We start from the raw sequence: 17,661 nt of genomic DNA on the forward strand, positions 1-17,661 counted from the left end.
CCCCTCGAGTAGTGGCATCCCTCGAAACATCGCCGTTATTCCCACGCTCGTCAAATTTCTCAGGTTCATCTCCATAACCTCAAGTACCTCCTGACCCACGCCGCCGTAAGCCATTATCTCAATCTCCTTGCTTCTCTTTCGGACTCGAGCAGGCACAGAATATCGTCGACTTTCACTGTAGACCAAAAAGAAATCATCAGTTATTTTTGCCCACGAGTGTTTCTTGCGCATTCAAATATTCCCCTACTCAGAGACCTCACGTACCTGGTCCCTTGACGTTTCGGATGATGCTTCGGCTCGTGTCGTCCATGAATTCGACTCTCACTTGTGTGACACCACCTCGGGAACCTGGAACGCATGAAGGCGTAAGTAAAGACAACCAGCGACAGCCGCACATGAATATTTGGCATTCGTAAATTAACTTACCCGTTCGGCCGAGGACTCGGGTGACTTTGACGAGTTTGACGGGGACTTTGCCTGCCGCATCCATCTTGATGGTATTGACTGGGACGGGGAGTATGGGTTTCAAGTTGTAGATTCGCGGTGGCTCACAATTGTGTCCTGCTGGCTGGAAATTGAGCGCCGCGAAAAAGTATCGAACGCAGCTGGTGCAATGTGGGCGCAAACTCGCCAAGAGTTCCCTCGGCTAAATCCCGGCCTGAAATTTTTCCGATGAGACGGCTCGACTCAGATCGATTCTGCCAGCGCTGGAGATGAGAAATGTCAGAGGTAAGTCGGTGAGGTTTGACTCTTGAATGCACTCGGAGAGTTTTCTCACAGACGCTGCTGCACTGTGCTGTCACTCCTTCATCGTTGTCCTTCACATCAGGCCCGTCAGAGCTTGAAAATTTCGTTTGTCTCGCGGGCTAGAAGGGTTGAAGACTTCGCTCGAGCAGGATTTTGGACACCCGCCGCATAGGAAAGGGCGACAATCTAGTAGACGTCGATTACGCTGGCAATGGATCTCGTCAATCACCTCTCCGACCGGCTCCTCTTCGCCGTGCCCAAAAAAGGCCGCCTTCAAGCCGCGACTCTCGACCTCCTCTCAGGGTCCGACATTCAATTTCGGCGGGAAACCAGACTCGACATTGCTCTAGTGAAGAACCACCCGCTGGCACTTATCTTTTTGCCCGCGGCGGACATTCCCACGTTTGTGGGCGAAGGACGAGTCGACCTTGGGATTACGGGACGAGATCAAGTGGCTGAGCATGACGCCCATCTGGCTCTAGGTGAGGAATCAGGAGTGGAAGAAATCATGGACCTTGGATTTGGCAGGTGTAAACTGCAAGTTCAGGTCCCCGAGAAAGGCCCTATTCAAGATGTGAACGACCTGGTCGGCAAGAACATCGTGACGAGTTTTACCGGACTTGCTGAGGATTACTTTGCACGCTTAGAAGGCATGGGCGGGCGCAAGGAGAGCATAAATGGCACAGCCAGTCCGATTCCGAAGCTGAAGACGAAGATCAAATTTGTGGGCGGTAGCGTCGAAGCAGCTTGCGCTCTAGGTGTGGCAGACGGAATTGTCGACCTGGTCGAGTCCGGGGAGACGATGAGAGCAGCAGGGCTCAAGGCAATCGAAACAGTGGTCGAGAGCACAGCCGTCTTGATCAAGTCGAAATCGGTCTCGAATGAACAACTTGTCAACAAGATCGCCGCGCGGATACGCGGGGTCATTACTGCGCAGAAATATATCTTGTGCCAGTATAACGTCCCGCGAGCAAAATTGGCAGCTGCGACCAAGATCACTCCAGGCAAGAGGGCGCCCACGATAACAGCTTTGGAGGAACCGGACTGGGTGGCCGTGAGCTCGATGGTCGAAAAGCAGCACATTGCGACAGTCATGGATGAGTTGACAGGAGTAGGCGCGACAGATATCTTGGTCTTGGATATAGCGAATTCACGGACCGGTTGAGACAGTCGCTCCACGGGAACGTAAGCAAGGGCGAGTCAGTGGCGCAATGGACATAGAGGAATGCATCGAGACACTTCAATGTTGCGAGGGAGGCACCGGACAAAATTGCAAGGGGAAGACTACCTCAACGACGGCGCTCATGAAGCCCATCTTGACTGGCTAGAGAGCTGCCTGCTATCAGGAAATCACATTGAGATTGTAGACAAGAGACATTTTACCCAGACATCATCCTCGAGAAAAGCCGACTTTGGCGCTGCTGTGCAAGCAAGACACAAGTACCAGGCGTATTCTGACAGGCATCCACTGCATTTCTGCATACAATTCCTGTATCCTGGACGGAGGGATGGACACCAGAAGACCCTGTGACATAAAATACCCCTCTTTGTGTACAAATCATCGGGATGTTTGATGGAGAGGCCCAAGTAACGCAAACCAGGCTGACGTTCACTGGGATTGGTGGGAAGGGAGGGCAAACCCCAACGACCCCAAAGTTGAACATATTCTTCTAACTCCTCCTGGCTTGAACCAACCTCACTCATACGTTGCAACGCTCTGTATATTGTTCCTGTCTTGCTTGAGGCTATCTTGATCGTATTATCGATGCTTCCAGCGAACATGGTGGAGAGAAGCTACGAGGCAGGGTTGCGGACTTTTCCCTGGAAATTTTTTCTCAGGTCCTACAGTTAGCATTGCATCATCTCAACGGAAGAAAAGCGCGAGCCATGCAGTCTAGATGATATTATGCGAGGCTCAGATGACATGTTGGAATTGGCTGAGACTTCTCGGTAAACCATGCTTGATCCTTGAGACGTACCTTACTACGGCCAATGGACAGCGGAGAAACCGTCGATGAACTTCGAATTATCCACGTTTCAGGTACCAAGGGAAAGGGCAGCATATGTGCATTTACCTCCTCACTTCTGCTAGCTCACGGGCATTCGATGGTTATCCTGGAAACGTCGGGCTGTATACCTCACCACACATGCAGAACACCCGGGAAAGATTTCGAATCAATGGCGCACCAATTTCCAAAGAGCTTTTCGTACACCAGTTCTTCGAGGTCTGGAATCGGCTACCTAAGCAAGCGACACCCCCTGCTAGACATCCCTGGATATCTCCAGCTCTTGACCCTCCTCTCATACCATGTATTCATCACGGAGAAGGTGGATGTGGCGATCCACGAGACCCATCTCGGTGGAGAATTTGATGTTGTAACGACCCTCTGGAAAGATTTGGCCCAAGATGGGAGCAAGGAGTTCCGCAGGTATTCTCTTCCCAAGCTTAGTAGAATCGTCTGAGATTTTCCCTTGAATACCCAAATAGGGTAGAGATCATGTCCTTGATGCTTGGTTGCATAGTGGTTCTAGTTGCCAGATTACCTAAGGACCGGTATAGAAGCAGATGTAAGGATTCCGATTTCTGATGACAAATCTCAATTGCGACGAGGTCGAAGAAAATTGCATGTTCGGTGTCAAGGATGATGCATGGGAGCGCGCGCGCGCGCGAGAGAGAGAGACAGGCTGACGATGACTTTATTTACATTGCAAAAAAGGCGGAAAACATCAGCACCCCGATATCATCTATCCGTGCAAGCTGCACAGCACCTACATGCCGCTCACGAGGGCCATAGCCATCGGTTGTGTCACTGCTGAAGATTAAGTCGAGCTCGGACGCATTGCCCTTTTGTCGGGCAAGACTTTTTTGACTGCCTCTTGTCGACGGGCAGTATTCTGGCACCGGATAGATCCATGGTTTCTAGGTAAGAGTGGTAGGCACCTTACGCTCTGCATGCGGGTGTGCTGGCGCTTTGTAATCTGATCTCGCTGCCACAAGTAGAGCGCTCTGAGGCGACCGTCGAGATGTGATAATAACGACCGGTCGTTCGCAGCCGGCTACAGCCGAGCAGTCTCGCCGCATCAAGTGACATCACACAGCTGGAGTTACTAAGCGAGCCTCCAACCGGCACCCCACGCGACACACTTCTATCCCAGCATCCGCAGTTTCAGACCTGGGGGGAGTCGTCCATCCTCAAGCAAAACCCTATGTGAAATCCGCAGAGCAGCTGCCTCAGGGCTTCTATCACAAATCATTCACAGGCGTGGAATCCGACGGCACGAAAGTCTTCTGAGCATGTCGGCCAGGAAAAGTAGCCCACTGCACTCCGACGCACCACCTGTCCCCGAATCCCTCCTCAGCCGCGTGATTGTGGCACCGGTGCTGTTCATATCTTTTCTGATATCGCTATTCCTCATTGACCGCCAAACGTACGGCGGCATCTTCGCCCGATCCGGCAGTCAAGATGGTTACTATCATTCCCACCAACGCAAATTGGCCAAGCGAGAGATGGACGACGCTTTTCAGATGCGGAGCAAGGTCATCGCGGCGATGGTCTTGTTGAGCGCGATCTCCTTGGCTCTGCTTGCTTGGATCCTGGAATCGGCGTGGAAAGTGTGGAGATATAGGACGTGAAATATTGCGGCGCTGACGACGGTGCACTTCTAGTTCTCGGTAATATCTACCACGGAAAGTTGTTTTGGTCTAATTCGACAGGGAAAAATTGTTTGAAGGTTTCACTTCTCAGGGGCATCTGTCGGGCGTTTGGTTAGCGGTTCGACACAAAATTCACATTGTTGAGGTACCAAAACGCGAAGGGCTTTGGGAGTGCTCTTCTGGTTGAACTTACCTGGAAGTCTCTCAATGACATATTTTCCACGAGCCACGCTCATGATAGGTACTCCAGGCACCTTCCGAATCCTCCTCTTCAGGTCTCTGTCGTTGGTAGCCACAATGTAGATCTTGTGCCTCATGACTCTGTCGACGATGCAGTCATCGGCGTATGTGCCTTTGTGACCGCATTTGAGTCGCTCCCATCTTTCGTCCCTTGCGATTCGCAATGCAATCCTATATTTCTGTCCAAGCTTCTCCAGTTCCGCCATAACACAGTCTGTAATAATTGGTATGCACTTTGCATAGAGGCAATCCATCATTGTGGACAGCAGTTCAAGTTTCTTCTGGACGGTGTGGGAGAGGAAGTTCGTGTCGACGAGGACATTATAAGGTGGGACCAGGGCAGTATTGTACTGAAAGAATAGAGAAGAGGACACTTGAGGCCTACTTCTTTTAGCAGGGTCTTCGTTTGAACCAAATCGATGGGATCACTCACGCCTCTCGTATCACGTCGTCCTTTTTCTTAGGCTCCGCCGCCTTGCCGGTCTCTTGATTCTTTTTGAGACGAGCATCTCGCTGGCCGATGATTCTCTTCACTTGGAATTTGCGTGTCTTCTTATGCACGCCCATTTTGAGCGGGCGATGAATGCAGGAAAGCTGACCTTGAATTCCTACTGCGTTGTGCACAAAAATTGTCGACACGCCACGGGCATAACAATTAGCGAGAAAAGTTAAGGCCGGGACTAACCGAGTGCAGCCTGGACGGTAAAATCTCCCCGCCTCCCAGCCACAATCGCTCACGTTATACCTTCCGTGCACGCCTAACCCGGCAGCGTTCTAGCGCGTGCCAAAGCCCCAAAATAACCAAGCGAGGGCTTGAACCGGACTTCTTAGGGGCGCATGGGGGCGCGACTCCTCGAAAAGCCAGATCTGAAACCTCTCACACGTAGCGAAGCACACCAGTCGTCACCCTTGCACTCCTTCAAACCTGATCTCTGACCTGCATCCTCTCGTTACCATTCCCTGATACCAGTTCAACATCGTTCTACTATTCAGCATCCCTTCCAGCAAAAACAGAGTATAGACACATCCGTCGTATAACACAAAGATGGTCACAAACAGCGCGCTTCCCACCCTTCCTGGCGGGTTCAATTACCCCCCTCCTACCGTTCCTCCCAAGGCCGGCGCCCCTTACCTGGCCAGTTCCAAACTGCCTGAAAACTTTGTCTTTATCGTCGTCGGCGCGGCCCTGGGCTTTGTGGCCGTCCTCATCATCGGCTGGCGAATTCTTATGTCCTGGTCCATAAACCGCAGCTTTAGACGCGACGCCAGCAGCGGTGGTGCCAGCGGCGCCGCTTACACACCACTCGCAGACATTAAAAAGAACCCAGCAATACAATCCTCACATGATATGGCAGACCTGAGCAAACTGCCACGATCTTTCTCAAGTGTACCGTCGCTATTTTTCTCACCTACGGCCGAAGTAGCGAAGCAGAGCCAGCGACCTACCAGCAGCCAGCACACACACCTACCAGCTGGGCATTACCGCGATGCCTCTGATTCATATCGTCGTTGAATTTCCAACATAAAAAAACAATTTAAGCTGGATTGTCCCGGTTCTTTTGGTTCAAAACCAAGTCAGTGCTACAGCTGAGCCTTACAGCAAAGTGGTCAAAGGATTCCGCACGCCTTTCGAAGAGCAGGTGGACGATAGTTAATGGGCCAAAAGTCTATTCTGAGTCTCTGAAAAGCGTCCCAGAACACCGACAATCGTTCTTCGGAGTGAGGGAGATGCCCCAACGCCTCCTTCAGGCTTGAAATGCTCATGGCAAATGATTCACATGAGCTCACCTGACCCGACTGGATCTGAAAACCGAAAAATCAAGTCTCCCGGGGTTGTCCACAAAGCTGTGGTATCAAAATCTTCGTCGACAGTCGCCACTTGGGGAGAATACATCATGTTGCACGCGTTACCATAAACCAGGCCCAGCTGCACTGTATGGCCATAATACTTGGATTGGATTAATCGGGGAATTTGGGAATTGAGCGAGGCGTTCTTGGGAAAGAAGTGTCTTAACTAGAATCTTCATCAAGTCGGCTGTTTTGATATTGAAAGTCTATGGAAATACAGACGCCCATTGTCGCCACTGTCCTGTTCGATGTATTGTGACCCTCGTCAATCTGCATTGCCCAATATAATAGTCCCACCGCACTCACAGGAAATGTGCGCATCAAGCACCCAACACTCCGCCGTATGGAGAAATGCTCTAGATCAGCCAATCGGAGCTCTCCATCGCCTCCGTACCGATTGCACTTGGAGTAATTTAGTTATAGGGAGCTTCATGTTCTTCCATCTCTCTCTCCGTTCACTTTCTCTGCTTCTGATACTCCCCTTTCTTTTGTCCCATCCAGCCTGCGTCGCCGGCCTTTGCTCGGAAATCACCATGTCCTTCCCTCGAGACGTCGCCCTGCGGTCCATACGGACTCTCCCCGCCTGTCGCTCCCTCCTGCTCCGGACCCAACGCCGCTGGGCGCGTGTCCATGATGTCCGCTTCGTGACTACCCACAGAAATCAGGAGAAGATTTTAGACCGGTATAGACATAAGCTGGAGCAGAAAGCGAAGAAGTAAGTCTACACACACAGATGCGCCCTGATCATGCCGGGCAGCGTTTTGAAGATGCAGGGCGGAAAGGTGAACGCACGATCAATGAAGGAATTTTGAACAAGCTGGGTGTCGTTTTGTGTACATGAAGCTAACGACGGCTGTGTGCGCGTTCAGCGAAGGACATGATTCGATATCCTCCCTCACGGAAGCATATCAGGATAAAATCAAGGACTACAAACGTGCAGCCAATGCGGCATATCCGTCTACACCCAGCCCACGACCACAGCCATCCCCATTCCAACAGCCTTCACCTCCCCCGCCGACTCAGCAGCCAGTACCTCCAGCAAGCCAGTCACAAGGAAAGTCATCGGCTGCCCGCCAGGCTTCTGGTGCACCCGGAATAAAGCCTCTCTCCTCGTACCTGGATCTTGAAAAAGTGTCGTCCCTCCCAAACAAAGAGGTGGAATATGTCTGGCGACTTCGACACGCGAACGACCCATTATCGCTCTGTGCCGTTATACCATTGGAAACATACAATCGCATCTATCACACTGCAAGAAAACACCCACAATTTGTCCTTCCCTTACCTCGCCCGGTAGCCGAGGATGGCAGCGGCGACATGAAACAATCGTCCGACGGCTTCGGAGACGACGAACAACGGTCTGCCGCGGACATTCATTTTATGCAATGGGGGTTCCATCCTCCCGCGGGGGTTCCTCCAAGTCCGGACGTGAAGACGGCAAATACCCACACCAGTACTGTGCTCTTCACGCATTTGGCTGCCTTCAAGCTCCATGGAACCTATGCTCAGCCACATACGACAATCACCCATCACCTCGATCTGGCGGACTCGCATGGCTTGGTCTTGTTGAATGGCTCTGTTGTCAAAGGGCAGGGCGTGAGTGTGGAAGAAGGCCGCTGGCTTCTGATGTGCCTCCAGAAATTTTATGATTACGAAGGTCACGGTGGGGGCGTCGGACGTGAAAAGCGGCGAGGACTTTTGGAGAAATTCAGCAAAGGCGACCAGGAGTTCAACCTGACAGACCTTGTCGATGAAGCTGAAAGGATATCATGATGAGGCTGCCATGTTCATTCTCCGACAGGTTCGCTCCGTAACTGGTCACTGTCGACATCAACTTGGGCTCTCTTGTACTTCTCGCCCTGTGGACCTTGCAGCACGTCCCGGACCAGGAATCCCCAAATTGCCTCGAAGTACCCTGGCTCCGCCACGGTCGAATTGTGGTCGCCATTGGGGAACTCTTTCCAGACCTTGGCAGTGGGGCATTGATCGAAGAGGGCCTTCATCATGGATGGTGGTACTATTTCATCCCGCAGACCGGAAAGAAACAGAACGGGAATTTTTGCGTCTTCCACCTTGGCCAAGCTTTGTTCTGAGTCCCAGCGCTGGTGACAGAGGTACGAAAGGTATTTCGCTGCTGGCATGATCGACGGGATCAACTTGCGAATGGACAAGAAGGTATTCTCCAAGATGACTGCAGAAATGTCGCCGACTTGATAATTGGTCTGCAGCAACTTGATCGCAAGGGCACCACCCAAACTCTGACCGTATAGCACAATGTTGGTGTTCCTCAGCTCTTTATGATTGCGGACAAAGTCGAGGGCCGCTTGCCCATCGATCGAAAGTCCATCCTCGCTCGGCGACCCAGTCGACAATCCGTAGCCTCGATATTCCACCATGAAGACATGACAGCCCAAACTCTGGGAGAGGACCTTCCCAATGGGAAGGCGATGGCCGACATTGCCAGCATTGCCGTGAAAGGTCACTAGAGTAATATTCTTTTTCAACGAGGGATCGGAAGGACGTAGGAGGTAGGCGTGGAGGGTTTCGCCGTCCGGCGTGGGAAATCTGATGGACTCAGCGTCCTGAATACCATACTTTTCAGGAGGGTCCACCGTCGTCCTTGAACCGGCAGGTAGATTTGCGGGGTAGATAATGTCATTCTGTTTGAAATAGAGGAGGCTGCTTCCGAGTGCGGCGAGGCCTGATGTGGCAAAGACGGGTATGCGTAACCAGGAGAGGTAGGAAGAAGCCATGGCGCAAGTGGGAGTGATCCAAGCGCAGCTTTATCGAAGTGTGGTTTAACTGCGGAGTGGGAATATGGTCCTAGGACGGAGTACGGAGTTCATCCAGTATGGAGACTTCTAGGAGACTAAGAATGAGAAGTAAAGCTTCTTGAGAGAAAATGCGGCTCTATATGTACGAAGCGAGGGAGACGAGAGTAAATCGCTTCTGAGAGGGGGTTCGTGAATGGGAGAACACCTTGTGTGGAAGGTCGTTGCCTGGTGGCACGAGTCCCTGCTGCGTTGGCTACCTTGGAGAGGTAGTTTTGGCGAGCTTAGCCGCGCCTGGAACGCCAAGTGGCGTCTAATTAAGCCCCCTGTTTCCCCGTTTCCTTCAGGCTACTAGGCACTAGGGCATATGCTTGCCGCCCGCAGCTTCTGTCTCCAAGGTTAATTGAGTAGACGCGTTTGCTGGTTCTGCCTTCTCGTGCAGCGCAGCTTCACCCATATACTCGCCTCATATTCGTCCTCCCTCCACAACTCACACACCGCACTCCATTATCTACCGCAAACAAACCCAAAGAACACACAGTTCTTCTCTCTATCTTTGCAACCATGATTGGTCCAGGCACCGGCATGCTTGGAGAGGATGGAATCCATGTCGACATGAATCACCTCAAATCCGGGGAAGTCAACTTGGGTACATCAATCATGGCCATCAACTTCAAAGACGGGGTCATTCTGGGGGCAGATAGTCGGACAACCACAGGAGCATATATTGCCAACCGAGTGACGGACAAGCTCACCCAAGTCCATGACACCATCTGGTGCTGCCGGTCCGGGTCTGCAGCCGACACTCAGGCCGTTGCGGATATCGTCCAGTACCATCTTGGGATCTACGGGATCATGAACAACGAGTCTCCCACCACCCAGACTGCTGCTGCACTGTTTCAAGAACTGTGCTACGAAAACAAGGACCAACTGAGGTGAGATCCTTAACACATGTCTTGGAACCTTGACTGACTTGCACACAGCGCTGGCATCATTATCGCAGGCTACGACAAGCGGAACGGTGGACAAGTCTACTCGATACCTCTCGGCGGCTCATTACACAAAGGGCCGTATGCCATCGCAGGTTCAGGGTCAACGTACATCTATGGGTACTGTGATGCACACTGGAAAGAAGCCATGACAGAAGAAGAAGGAATACAGTTTGTCAAGGGAGCATTAAGAGAAGCCATCAAATGGGACGGCAGCTCGGGCGGTGTTATTCGAATGGTGGTGTTGACCGCGAAGGGTGCTCAGCGACATTTGTATCTTCCAGACCAAGACTATCGAGGACCAGGGAGAGACTGAGGAGAAATAAACAAAAAGGGTTTGGGGGACGGCGTCCAGGGATCCTTTTTGGAGGGTGCATATGCATCTCCTGAGCAATGGGATGGCTTAAGGGGATTCCTTGTCGGCACTGTTATTAGGATTCGAGCAGGAGCATGGCTGGAGAGTAAACCGTGAATCACCAACTGTTCAGGCGCCGCCCACCGCCTTTCATCAGTGTGTACGAGGTACTTACTGTACATATGCAGAATGATGCAAATGCATGCGTAGTACTACTGGTGGACGGCAGGGCGGCGATGGCAAAAGCTGTGCCAATGCTCCGCCCGCCTTTCGGGTCTTTGCGCTCTACGTGCTTTGACCAGCTCTATCCACTGGAAACTGCGCCTCGGGGGCTTCAACCCAACCAAACCTAAACCCAAACCACCCGATTCCCTCTCTATTACTACCACTCTTTCTTGTGGCACCCCGTTCTATCTTCATATCTTGCCACTTGTATCTATCGTGTTGGCCGTCGAAGTCTGGAGGGATAGACGCGCCTGTCTGCACTGACAGTTTTTACCTCCAGCAAGTGCCCTTCCCGCAATGTCTTTGGTAAGTCACCCTTATGTTTCTTTTTCCCCCACCCACCGCTCGCTCGCCGTGGGCTGTGAACCACGCTGCACATGCTAGCTCTTCGCCGACCGCCAACTCTGATCAAATGCGTGCCGAACGTCCACCATCACCACCACCACTACCACCGTAAAACCTGCTTCCAACCCCCCGTTTGGCGTCCTGGAAGACCGTATTACCTCTTGTCCAACCCCTCATACAAGCTGCTGGAAGCCTGCCGTCCACAATCACACTGTCGCGGAGCTGTGCATCCACAAGGAGACACGGGATAATCAGGCTGGACAGTGCTAGGCTGCGACAGTGCCTCTGCCATGGGACCTGGCTGGGTTGTTTATACCTAGAGATCGGCTAACAATCTCTATCGCAGACGTCCTACTACGCCAAAGGTTGAGATGGGCTCGCTGGTGATCAGCCAAGTGGCGCCGGGACTCGGTCAGCATCCCTATCACCACATGATGGTGGACACCGATCCTCCTCACGAAGACTCCTCCAGAGGATACAGCGCCTCCTCGGACCAGACGCCTGTCGTCCACGAGCCTTTCGAAGATTCGTCGACCCCAGGGTCCCAGCACGATGGCCATGAGTCAGGCAGCGCTCACTCTTCCTCCCCCCATCACCAACCCTCCTCTTACTACCCGCAAAATGTGAACCAACACGCGCGTGGATTTGATCAGTCCGGCTTCCCTCTGACCAGCGACCCGCGGGTCGTGGTCGCCCACTCTCCTCCCTCTCCGCGACTGCAACCCACATATCGCTCAACCCGGTCATTGGGTGCGTCAGAAGCCAGTTCTCCCAGTCGGATAAAAGTGAGAGACTTGTCACATATTCGCAGTCTGGCGAGTGAAGAATATTTAAACCGTCCGCGCTTGTCGGGACGCTCTTCCAGCTCCTATTCGGACACGGGCAGGCAATATGAAATCAGTGCCATGCCGGTCACAGACATCATCGAAATGGTCGCAGGCCTTCTTACCAAGATAACCACCACCAACGATCGTCAGCACGAGCATCATCGGCCGATGCCACTCACAGAGGAACAGAGTCATATGAACCCGCACGCCTCCTGTGTCCTGGCATTTCATGGGAAGAACGTCCCAGGAATAACGATCCTAAGTTATCTGAGTCGGATACATAAGTATTGTCCAACTACCTACGAAGTTTTCCTGAGTCTGCTGGTCTACTTTGATCGCATGACCGACATGGTCAATCGGGGGCTTTTGGGCAACGTCAATAGGCGACCCGATGATTCACCTGCGACGGCACCAGAGTCATCCACGCCCACTCCGCGCTCTCCGGCCCCCATGAATGTGGACAGCCCTCAAGAGCATCACGATATCGGCACGCCTCCTTCTCCGTCAGACTCACGCCAACAGTCCCAAGCCCCCCAGCATCTCTCCTCTCCTCAATCAGCCAGCATGCCGACCGATTTGTCGCAATTCTTCGTGGTTGATAGCTACAACATTCATCGCCTTGTAATCGCTGGTGTCACTTGCGCCAGTAAATTCTTCTCGGATGTCTTTTACACGAATTCTAGATACGCGAAGGTATGGTTCCCTCAAGCCGGGGAAGTTCTCGCCGTATCAGCCCTCCCTCTCCGCAGCTGTCCTTCTGAATCCGCTTGCTGACGTATGGTTTACCTGACAGGTGGGAGGCCTTCCTCTAGCTGAATTAAACAACCTTGAACTCCAATTCCTCCTCCTTAACGACTTCAGACTTTCTGTGCCGGTGGAGGAGCTGGAAGCCTACGGCACCATGCTGGTCGAGTTTTACGCTAGAGAGTTACTCGCCCAACAACAGCTCGCTCAGCAACAACAGCAGCCGCATCAAGGGGGCTCAGCAGGTCCGTCTCCTTCCGCCGGTGCGGGAGATGGGATTTACATGCGCTCTGCCGGAGCTGAAGCAGGATCATCGTCGACGCAGGAGTAGTCGGCAGCCACGTGAAGAAGACAATTTCCCCGAGGGTACGAGACAGCTTTGGTGATGAAACGAATACGGAAGATCTTTGCTGTCGACACCCGCCTTTGTTGACGTTTACGAGATTGCCGATTCATGAACCGATTCAATACCTATTAGACCAGATCTTTGTGAGAGTGTTTTAGTTATGTGTCTGTTGGGGGAGGAGGGGGGGGAATGTGAGCATCCTTGAGCTCAGGATCGAGCTGAGGGACACATGGCGTTGGCGAGTGGAGAGGCATTTTCTTTTCTTTTACCTGCTTTACATCGAAACGACCGAGACGAAATACTCCGGAATAGATCTTCGAATCGCTGTCGTAGAAACAATCGACATGATGAGACAGGCCTCCACGTTGAATGCTACTTTCCTTCTGCCCTGACTCTATCACCCCCTTCTTTCTCAAGTCTCTTATCGCTGTGATGTATTTATGCCCTCCCACTTTTACTTGACTTGCTGCAACACCCTGGAATTAGTGCTTTCTTTCTCGATTCAAGAATTAGTTTGGGGGGGGGTTTGAAAGGGGTAATTATGATCCGTCCCAATCCAGAGAGCCGCGAACACGCCGAGGTATGTACTGTAGATCAGGAAGAAGAGTCTCTCCAGAGCACATGAGACCGGGAAGAGAAGTCGACGCTTGTTCCGTTTCGAATTGCTAACTGTGCAGGTTGACGATCGCCGATGCCTCCGGAGTTCGTAAAACAAGACTTGAAAAGATGCGTACTAACAACTTTTGATTTCTACGACGACTATGTAGCCATGCTGGGAAGGAATAGCGCCGAGCCCATGGACGTCTGGCACCCTGTGGGCAAATCTGGCATAGAAAACAGTGCATACGAATTCCTAGCTCGAACTGTCCCGCCTGAGGGTATTGAAAGCTTGGTTGGTGGAAGCGCAAATGTCGAAGGTAAAGACGCCTAGTCGCCGGAGTGTGCGGCATAATGTCATGTCGTGTCGTATCGTGTCGTGTCGTGTCCGCCCTGATATCGCGCTCGCTGATTTGCTTCATACCTGATGTGCCTCGCCAGCGCCTTGACCCCGTCCCTACAACATCTCGCAGAGAGCTCGTACACAGCCATCAACACCTCGATCACTGACGTTGAATTCTGTCCATCAAGAACCACGGAACAAGAATTGCATATCCTCTGGCGTCAATTTGTCCAACGCGACCTGGTCATTATTGACCGTGCCATTGATCATGTTGGCCTTTTTCTCTTGGAGCAGCACCATCCTTGATTCGACCGAGTCTTCGATACACAACCGAGTAATGACGCAAGGGCGACGCTGACCGATCCGATGACAACGGTCCGCAGATTGCCATTCGGCGGCAGGGTTCCACCACCTGTGTGAAATTTCAGTCAGTAATGGTGGTGAAGAGGGAGAGAGAATCGTTGCAACTCACGGGTCCACGATGTATACTCTAGAGGCCTCAGTCAAGTTCAAAGCGACACCGCCAGCTTTGAGCGAGACGAGGAAGACCTCAACGTCGACGTTATTCATGAAGTGTTCAATCGTCTTTTGTCTCTGTGCAGGGGTCATACTTCCATCCAACAGCACCGTGCTGAACCCCGACTTCTGCAGTCTCCACTGGACGAGTTGCAACATGCTGGTGAACTGTGAGAACACGATGGATTTGTGCGTCTGTTTCTTGCTGCGCAGCTTGTACAGATCATACACGAGCATTTCAATTTTGGTGGAGCTGGTCCAGTCCTCCATCTTAATGCGGTTGATAATGGAGGACTTCTTGATGTTGTCTTCATCCTGCTCGATTTCAGGCTGGTCCCAATCTATCACCAGGGGAATGTGGCATCTGGGGCAATCTGCATCATCCTCAGAACCTCCGTAGGCACTACCCGCGAAGGACTGGACATATGACTTGGCGCACTGGCGGCAAAATTCATGGCGGCACCGTGAACGGATGGCATCTTCGGCTGGCTCGTCGCAGACACAGCAGATGAGAACATTCTGCCCGCCTTCTGCGTTTTTGCGTAGAATCAAGTCGGGATGATTGGCGACTTGTCTCATTTGCATGATGAGACCGAAGATATTGGCATAGTTGTTCAGCATCACACCTTGCGCAACATAGGTGTCGAATTTCCGAGTCGAGTTTGACATGATACTCTGAGAGAAGTCGCGTTCAATTTCTCCAAAGAATTCGTTGTGTATAACGATCTCTTTCGGTGGCAGCTCCATGGAAGACGTGTGATCGCGCTTCATGCGACGAAGCATGATGCGGTCGGTAATAAGACGCAGCTTGTCCAGGCCTTCTTTTCTGAGTTTTTCATTGCCGCCCTGGGTGATGGGGTTGAGGATCTCCTGGTTGAACACAGAGACGTGGTTAAAGCCGCTGTGCTGACATTTGACGCATCTTTTCGACTCATCCTGAGACCAGTGCAGTTCACGACAGTCGCATGTCTTGCAGAAATAGCATGCAAAGGGGTGGATCTCAAGGAAGCGTAAGAGGGAGAAGAACTCGCCGATGCGGTTCTGAACAGGGGTGCCAGACAAGCACCATTTGTAGGTGGCTTTCAAAGCGAAACAGGCCCTTGCTACACCAGTAGTGCGCTGTTTAATGCTGTGAGCCTCGTCGAGGATCAGTCGGTGATACTTGATCGAATGCAAAACACTGTCCTCCTTGACGATTCCATCGCCTCGAGTCCACCCCTTCTGCTCTTTTCGGAACATCGACTCTAGACCAGAATAAGACACCATGATGACATCGTACTTTTTCAAGTCCTTGACCGTGAGAAGCTTGCATTTTGGATTGGCAGAAGAGTGGTAAACCAGCACCTTCAGCTTTCCACTGGTATATTCTTTAATCTCCGACTGCCACTGCATGAGTGCCACTGGAGGGACAACCACTAGGCTGGGAGCTTTGGCAGGATAGTCAGACATAATAAGGCTGACAGCCTGAATGGTCTTTCCCATGCCCATCTCGTCACCGAGCAGGCCACCTTTCCACTGGGACTTCTCCTGTTTCACCATCCAGTCCAAACCCTCAAGCTGGAATGGTTTCAGCCTTCGACTGATGCCGGTTGGTTGCAGCGCTTGCACAGGCTTGATGACTGGGATCTTTGCGAGGTCCGTCCACATGGTCTTGATTTCTGGGTGAGATTTTTCCAAGCGTTTGCGTTCTCTCAATTGACGCCGCTTCGCAGGGTCTGCCCAGAACAGTATCTCTTCTTCACTTAGTTTTGTCCAGTCCATGGACTTACGACCCTTCCGAGTCCACGGCGGTTCGGTTGAATCATCGTCGTCGTCGTCGACCTCACTATAGTCTGCCGAGTTCATTGACAGAGTTGGTTCGGTGAAATCGGACAACTCTGTATCATCGTTCGGGTCCACTGAAGAGAGCCCTGAGCTGGAGAGTGAAGCCGCAGCACCAGCAGTGGAAGAGTCATGGTTGCGGAGGGGGAGCCCGTTTCGAGGCTGACGAACGTGAGAGATTTGCACGTCATCGTCGTCGTCGCCGTCATCGTCTATCATGTCAACAACGGAGGGTCGAGTGCGACGGCGCTTGCTCAAAGGCTCGTCGTCGCTGTCCTCCGAATCCACGACCATGTCGTACTCTTCTCTCTGGAGTTTTTCCGCAAGTTGCGCATCGGCATCTTCAAAATCTGAATCGGTGATTTCAGCGATGTTTCGTTTTCTCCAATTCCCACCCCAGCTGCGAAGAGAAAATTCCGAGGATTGCAGTTGCAAAGCCCTGGCTGTCGCTCCAACCCTCGCTTTCGATGTGCCTGGATCAGGTGTTGGGACAGTGCTAGTTCCTGGGGTTTCATAATCAGGTGAGTCCATTGAGTCGGCGATGGAAGACGGAGCCGTTGACTCGGACTGCCTGCCACGGCGCTTTGCAGGAGCCAAATCACGCTTAGGGATTACGACTGCTTTGAATGTCCGCTTTGAGGTGGAGGCAGAAATCTCATCATCGTCAGAGTCTGGGATCTCCGTGACTCCAGATGCAGGAGGTCGCACTTGACTCCGGTTGATGCTGCGCTTAGGGAGTGCTTCGAGAGCAGGGGCCGATTTCTCAGTGGCGACTCTGGATACTGTGGGCGTGGGTCAGTCAGGGGTCAGTGCAATATTGTTCAAGCATGGACTCACAAGAAGCCCTTGAAGAGGCTGTAGACCTCGAAGGACGATCTCGAGCCCCCATGATGGATTGTCACTGCCGAGGGTAATGGCTGAAGTTGGCGAAAAGGATGAGGCTCGAGTGATTGACTGCGGAAAGAAAGGTCAAGCCACAATCGATAAAGATCAAATTTTAGCGTGTTTTCTGCCTGGAATTCGGCGCGTGGGACGCGTTAAGTGGTTTTAGAGACAAAAGCGGCATCCCCTCAGAGCTCGCAGGCTCGGCTTTGTAAGGTAAAGCGGCGACAGGGGCTTTCGGGACCCAAATTCTATCTGCACTTCAGTAACGGCCTCGACGGTTAATCTGTGCTCCACAATCGAATGGTTTCGTCACCGATTCAGTTAGTGTCCAAGACGTGAAGAGCGTCTGCTTCTGAAACGTAGTTCGCTGGTAGCAATGAGGCTTCTGGTTGCCGCTCCACTCTGGCACT

General features: G+C 52.2%; 9 protein-coding genes across 9 annotated transcripts; 5 read left to right on the top strand and 4 right to left on the bottom strand.

Moving 5' to 3' along the window:
* Positions 1 to 113: 113 nt before the first annotated feature.
* On the bottom strand, positions 114 to 490 carry AYL99_04393 (40S ribosomal protein S28; the record flags this gene model as incomplete). The annotated part of the gene is made up of 3 exons (XM_018835907.1): positions 114 to 175; positions 265 to 348; positions 427 to 490. 3 exons carry the CDS (start codon positions 488 to 490, stop codon positions 114 to 116), a joined length of 210 nt encoding a protein of 69 aa, XP_018695557.1.
* A 468-nt stretch (positions 491 to 958) lies between these two features.
* AYL99_04394 (ATP phosphoribosyltransferase) lies at positions 959 to 1,912 on the top strand (the record flags this gene model as incomplete). The annotated part of the gene is made up of 1 exon (XM_018835908.1): positions 959 to 1,912. The coding sequence occupies one exon, from the start codon at positions 959 to 961 to the stop codon at positions 1,910 to 1,912; it is 954 nt and encodes a 317-aa protein (XP_018695558.1).
* A 2,130-nt stretch (positions 1,913 to 4,042) lies between these two features.
* AYL99_04395 (hypothetical protein) lies at positions 4,043 to 4,381 on the top strand (the record flags this gene model as incomplete). The annotated part of the gene is made up of 1 exon (XM_018835909.1): positions 4,043 to 4,381. The coding sequence occupies one exon, from the start codon at positions 4,043 to 4,045 to the stop codon at positions 4,379 to 4,381; it is 339 nt and encodes a 112-aa protein (XP_018695559.1).
* A 101-nt stretch (positions 4,382 to 4,482) lies between these two features.
* On the bottom strand, positions 4,483 to 5,209 carry AYL99_04396 (hypothetical protein; the record flags this gene model as incomplete). Its single annotated transcript, XM_018835910.1, has 3 exons — positions 4,483 to 4,499; positions 4,596 to 5,023; positions 5,076 to 5,209. The coding sequence occupies 3 exons, from the start codon at positions 5,207 to 5,209 to the stop codon at positions 4,483 to 4,485; spliced, it is 579 nt and encodes a 192-aa protein (XP_018695560.1).
* Positions 5,210 to 5,687: 478 nt separating this feature from the next.
* Positions 5,688 to 6,155, top strand: AYL99_04397 (hypothetical protein; the record flags this gene model as incomplete). Its single annotated transcript, XM_018835911.1, has 1 exon — positions 5,688 to 6,155. One exon carries the CDS (start codon positions 5,688 to 5,690, stop codon positions 6,153 to 6,155), a length of 468 nt encoding a protein of 155 aa, XP_018695561.1.
* An 868-nt stretch (positions 6,156 to 7,023) lies between these two features.
* AYL99_04398 (hypothetical protein) lies at positions 7,024 to 8,260 on the top strand (the record flags this gene model as incomplete). The annotated part of the gene is made up of 2 exons (XM_018835912.1): positions 7,024 to 7,205; positions 7,360 to 8,260. The coding sequence occupies 2 exons, from the start codon at positions 7,024 to 7,026 to the stop codon at positions 8,258 to 8,260; spliced, it is 1,083 nt and encodes a 360-aa protein (XP_018695562.1).
* A 45-nt stretch (positions 8,261 to 8,305) lies between these two features.
* AYL99_04399 (hypothetical protein) lies at positions 8,306 to 9,240 on the bottom strand (the record flags this gene model as incomplete). The annotated part of the gene is made up of 2 exons (XM_018835913.1): positions 8,306 to 8,308; positions 8,365 to 9,240. The coding sequence occupies 2 exons, from the start codon at positions 9,238 to 9,240 to the stop codon at positions 8,306 to 8,308; spliced, it is 879 nt and encodes a 292-aa protein (XP_018695563.1).
* A 582-nt stretch (positions 9,241 to 9,822) lies between these two features.
* On the top strand, positions 9,823 to 13,074 carry AYL99_04400 (hypothetical protein; the record flags this gene model as incomplete). Its single annotated transcript, XM_018835914.1, has 4 exons — positions 9,823 to 10,193; positions 10,242 to 10,520; positions 11,519 to 12,692; positions 12,793 to 13,074. 4 exons carry the CDS (start codon positions 9,823 to 9,825, stop codon positions 13,072 to 13,074), a joined length of 2,106 nt encoding a protein of 701 aa, XP_018695564.1.
* A 1,138-nt stretch (positions 13,075 to 14,212) lies between these two features.
* On the bottom strand, positions 14,213 to 17,255 carry AYL99_04401 (hypothetical protein; the record flags this gene model as incomplete). Its single annotated transcript, XM_018835915.1, has 3 exons — positions 14,213 to 14,441; positions 14,502 to 17,148; positions 17,204 to 17,255. 3 exons carry the CDS (start codon positions 17,253 to 17,255, stop codon positions 14,213 to 14,215), a joined length of 2,928 nt encoding a protein of 975 aa, XP_018695565.1.
* Positions 17,256 to 17,661: the final 406 nt, after the last annotated feature.

Source organism: Fonsecaea erecta, assembly GCF_001651985.1.
Source record: "Fonsecaea erecta strain CBS 125763 chromosome Unknown Scaff3, whole genome shotgun sequence".
In the NCBI taxonomy this organism is placed as follows: domain Eukaryota; kingdom Fungi; phylum Ascomycota; class Eurotiomycetes; order Chaetothyriales; family Herpotrichiellaceae; genus Fonsecaea; species Fonsecaea erecta.